The sequence below is a fragment of the Nematolebias whitei genome, chromosome 18 (assembly GCF_014905685.2).
Source record: "Nematolebias whitei isolate Nwh7 chromosome 18, NemWhi1, whole genome shotgun sequence".
NCBI lineage: Eukaryota > Metazoa > Chordata > Actinopteri > Cyprinodontiformes > Rivulidae > Nematolebias > Nematolebias whitei.
In genome coordinates this window covers 18,012,525-18,016,543 of record NC_056515.1, presented here as the reverse complement: position 1 = coordinate 18,016,543, position 4,019 = coordinate 18,012,525, and the positions used below count along the sequence as shown (strand labels likewise).

General features: G+C 41.0%; 1 protein-coding gene across 1 annotated transcript; it reads right to left on the bottom strand.

The window, feature by feature from the left end:
- Positions 1 to 266: 266 nt before the first annotated feature.
- Positions 267 to 3,823, bottom strand: pomk (protein O-mannose kinase). Its single transcript, XM_037691865.1, has 3 exons — positions 3,785 to 3,823; positions 2,585 to 2,860; positions 267 to 1,070 (listed from the first exon to the last, which is right to left on the bottom strand). The coding sequence occupies exons 2-3, from the start codon at positions 2,858 to 2,860 to the stop codon at positions 306 to 308; spliced, it is 1,041 nt and encodes a 346-aa protein (XP_037547793.1). The 5' UTR covers positions 3,785 to 3,823; the 3' UTR covers positions 267 to 305.
- Between the last annotated feature and the right edge of the window lie 196 nt (positions 3,824 to 4,019).

The window sequence follows — 4,019 nt, the reverse complement described above, 5'->3', positions numbered from 1 at the left end:
CTAGAGTAATATATGCTATGTGTGTTCCTAAACATCTGTTACTTTTACAAATGTATAATTTTTTAACTGAAGCATGTGCAACTCAGGTTGCCCTTTTGACCTTCCTCTAACACTAATGGTTGGTGTTTTGTTGCAGTCCGTTACTCTTCCCAACACATTGTAAAAGGAACAAACTGCTCACTGCTGCACCTAACATCATGTACTGGATTTTTTTATTCAAACAAATAATTCATTGACAAACTACAAATATATATTTTCTTTTTTGAAAAAAAAAAAAAAGTTGCGTCTTTGTAAACAGCGTTATCCTACAACATGTCCCTGACAGCAGAATTGTGTTGTACCATGGCACTGTAGACCGACTTGTACACTTTCAGAACATCCAGAGCTGAAGGTCGGAGCTTGGGGTCTTCCTCCTTGCATTCCTTATGGATCTGAAAAAGATGGAAGCGAACCAGTTCTGTTTCAGGTGTCTTTCCCAATATGAACTGTGTCACGCTTGGAATCTTCCAGATATCTGTCTTTTCATCATATGCGGGCATGACACTGTCTGAAAATGGCTGCCCACTACTTCTGAAAGGCCAAAGCTGCTCTGGGGCAACAAAATCTCCAGTGAGCTCCCGATGGCCACATTTTACCAACAGGTTCCTGGACAGATCCACTTCAGGCAGCGCGTCCAGATCATTCACCACCAAGTGAAAGTCGTTAGTCAGCAGAAACTGGGAAAGAGTTTTCTCCAAGCTGTTGGAGTCGCACATTACTCGTCGCCCGGCTGGGCTGTTGTGAAGATAATGGAGAATGGTGACGTATTCTATAGCTAGTCTCAGCCGTATCTGCCACGTGTTGTACTGCTGCCGTTGTGCAAGGACATTTTCCAGGTTGAGCAGTGAGCCATGCGGGTGGTGCTGGGTAACGATGACGTGGTCCTCAAGGCAGAACCCCACCAACTGGACCACTAGTGACCCCTGTAAAGCCTGCAGCATCGACAACCCATGGAGAAAGTCTTCCAGGTAATCCAGAGAGGTCAGCTTGGACAGAGCCACCTTCTGACCCTTCCACTCTGACAGAAAAACCTGAGAGGGACAAAAAGAGCCCGCTCAGTTGACTTTACACATTCAGACAATTTATAAATGTTACTAGGGATGCACAATATTATCGGCATAGTATCGATATCGGCCGATATTTGCGTTAAAGTTAAATATTGGACATCGGCCATTCCATCGAAATAACTCCCTTATAAAAAGGCACTGGTTTTGTATAACCCAGTGACAAGGACGCCTGCAGCACCAGCACAACATGATGACGTCGCAAGCTGATCTGATCACGGCGGAGAGGAAGAAGTCAAAATGTCGGTGGTGTGGAAGGTTTTTTTTGTTGTTGAGGATGTCAGATTCCAAAGATTTATGGAGTACGTTGAGCCTCGTTACATCGTCCCCAGTCTGAGACATTTTTCCGACATAACCTTATGCGAGTTACAAGCCGTCATTTCCGACGTCATTGAGAAGCTAATAGTTGACAGCACTTGGGTGAGTTTTACCACAGACATCAAGTGTTAGCCCCGTTAGCATGATTAGTCTTACAGCACAATGGATAGACAAAAACTTTGAACTTAAAAAGTCTGTCCTTCATGCACAAGAGTGCAGAGGATCACACACTGCAGCTATAGGAACCTGGAACAAGCCTCCACATGTGAGACAGCATCACAGGTGACTAATGCTAATAAATAACATTTAACACTGTTCATTTAATATAAGTTAAAGTGCATATCATATGGCTGTTACTGAATATATGTCACCAGCTCTTACAGCTGTTGCACAATTTTTGTAGCAAATAAGCCTAAATAAGAGGAATATGTTCGTATATAAAATATTGGTATCAGCCAAAAATCCAATATTGTGCATCCCTAAATGTTAGTGAACAAAAATTCCCAGCTTATTTCCATGTTATGAGTCCTAACAGAACTAATGAGACACTTGGTTTAGATCTACAACTAGAACACTTGGAGTCAGCTTAATTCAAGATGGCTGCTGCAGTTAAGGGATTCCTGTAAAACGCAAAAACGGCTACAACGTGGCTACACATTGGGCAATATTTTTGTATAAAACTTAGGCATTAACTGTTAGCAAAATATCTCCTGAGCCACTTGGCAAAATGGAATGAAGCTTCCAGAAAGTACTGGATGCAAATCTACAACAGATTAACTTGTAGTCAATCCACTTCAAGATGGCTTCCACAGTTAAATAACAACAGTCAACACAAAAATACCTGTGACTCGTTCAGTTTTACAGACGTTCAGGTAAAGTTGGGTGTGGTAGCTGAGAGTCATCCTTAACACACACCGAGCATGGGATCTCTTAATCCAGCATGACTGTGCAAAATGTCACTTTCTTGGTTTGACCAAAAATACCTGCAACACTTTCATTTCTCGACATAAAGTGATATTACTTTAAAACTCCCGCATGAAAGGCAATGGGTAATTTGCCTTCCTAAAGAATACTAGGTCCTTAATAATATATGTGTTTTTAAAATATGTATTGTGTCTTAACACATATCCAGAGTCAATAAACTTAAGCACCAATCCACCTACCTTCTTAACAGCTCCCTGGCCGATCAGCTGTAGCGTTCGTACCTCTGCATTAATCTGTGGACACTGGAGCCACGGGGTACAGTTTTTCATGTTTGCCATTTTAAAGTGTTGTGGAAGGCAGCCTACATGTGTATACACCAGCTGCTCATCCGTCTGATACACACTGTCCAGACAGAGGTAAATCAACACGCTGCTGAGGAGCAAAGCAGCGAGGCACACCATTACTGCAGAGACACCGAGGGACAGAACACTGCCTCTGCGCTGACCCATGGTCATCTGCGTTTCAAACAGAAAACCAGCTGTTACAGGTGGTGATGGTACAGACTTTGTCTAAACAACATACAGACAGACATTCCTTTATAAATATATTCTAGAATTAGAGACCAGCTACAAGCGTGGTGGTTTACTTGCCTGTAAACACCTCCCTCACTCCTTAGTGCTGAGTCAGAATTCACACTGTTTGCCACTTTATAATTGCATATTTTAACCACGTTTTAGCTTCTTCAGCAAGCTTTAGCACGGTTATTTAGCGTTCACGCTATATTTTTGAGTTGCTACTTTGAAATTATGTGGGCTAAAAAAAAAAATTCTAAAGCAGTAGTGCCCAAACTAATTTAGCAAAGTGCATCTTAAGATTTTTTTTCCCCTCTTAGCTTAAAATGATAATCCAGCAATATTGAATTCTACTTTTTAGTAATATTTTCTTTTCAATTATATAAAAGTACACTTAAAATAGGCGTTTGATTTGTGTGTGTAGGTGGGGAGAGAAGTTGTGTTTGCCTTTTTCTTTACTTCTATCATGTCAATAAGCCCAAAAAACAGTACCTTTAACCTCTCCTGTGATGGGAAGAGTTTTTATGTTCACTCAGAACCTGTGTGCTGCTGACAGAAGAACAAACCCCGCCCACACGGCGCGTCGGTTTGTTAGCCGGCGTACAAATGGTGTGGAGCCCGTGTGAGAAGGTCCTTAAGCAAAGACTGTAATGTGTCTACAACTTTAAACAGAACGTCATGTAGTTGGCATGTAGGCAGATTGATCAAGATAAGTTATTAATCTTAGCAGCTATCATTGTGTTCCCACCGTGATTAAAAAATGCAGAGTATTTAAAAAGACTACCACAAAAAGGAGGTTTTGTCAATAAAAGAGGACAATCTCAGGTAACGTCACATAAATTTACTGATCTGCACTGATTTACTCACAGAGCTGCTGTCATTCTCCTTCGTTTTGGTTTCTTCTTCTTCGCCTGCTTATTCTGCTGTTTCTTCTTCTTCGTTTTTAGGTCCGTTGGCAAACGACGAATTACCGCCACCAGCTGGTATGTGGACCAAAACAAAGCTCAAAAAATCTAAAATTAGAGAGAAAGAAAAGGAAAGATTGAGAGTTTGATGGAGGAATTTTTTTTTTTTTTTTTTTTTTTTTTTTTTTTTTTTTTTT

Bases quoted from the DNA above. Each gene is read 5' to 3' on its own strand.
- pomk (XM_037691865.1), bottom strand. From the start codon at position 2,860: ATGACCATGGGTCAGCGCAGAGGCAGTGTTCTGTCCCTCGGTGTCTCT. The intron at 1,071-2,584 runs GTAGGTGGATTG...TGTCCCTCTCAG, and splicing joins GCCAGGGAGCTGTTAAGAAG to GTTTTTCTGTCAGAGTGGAA.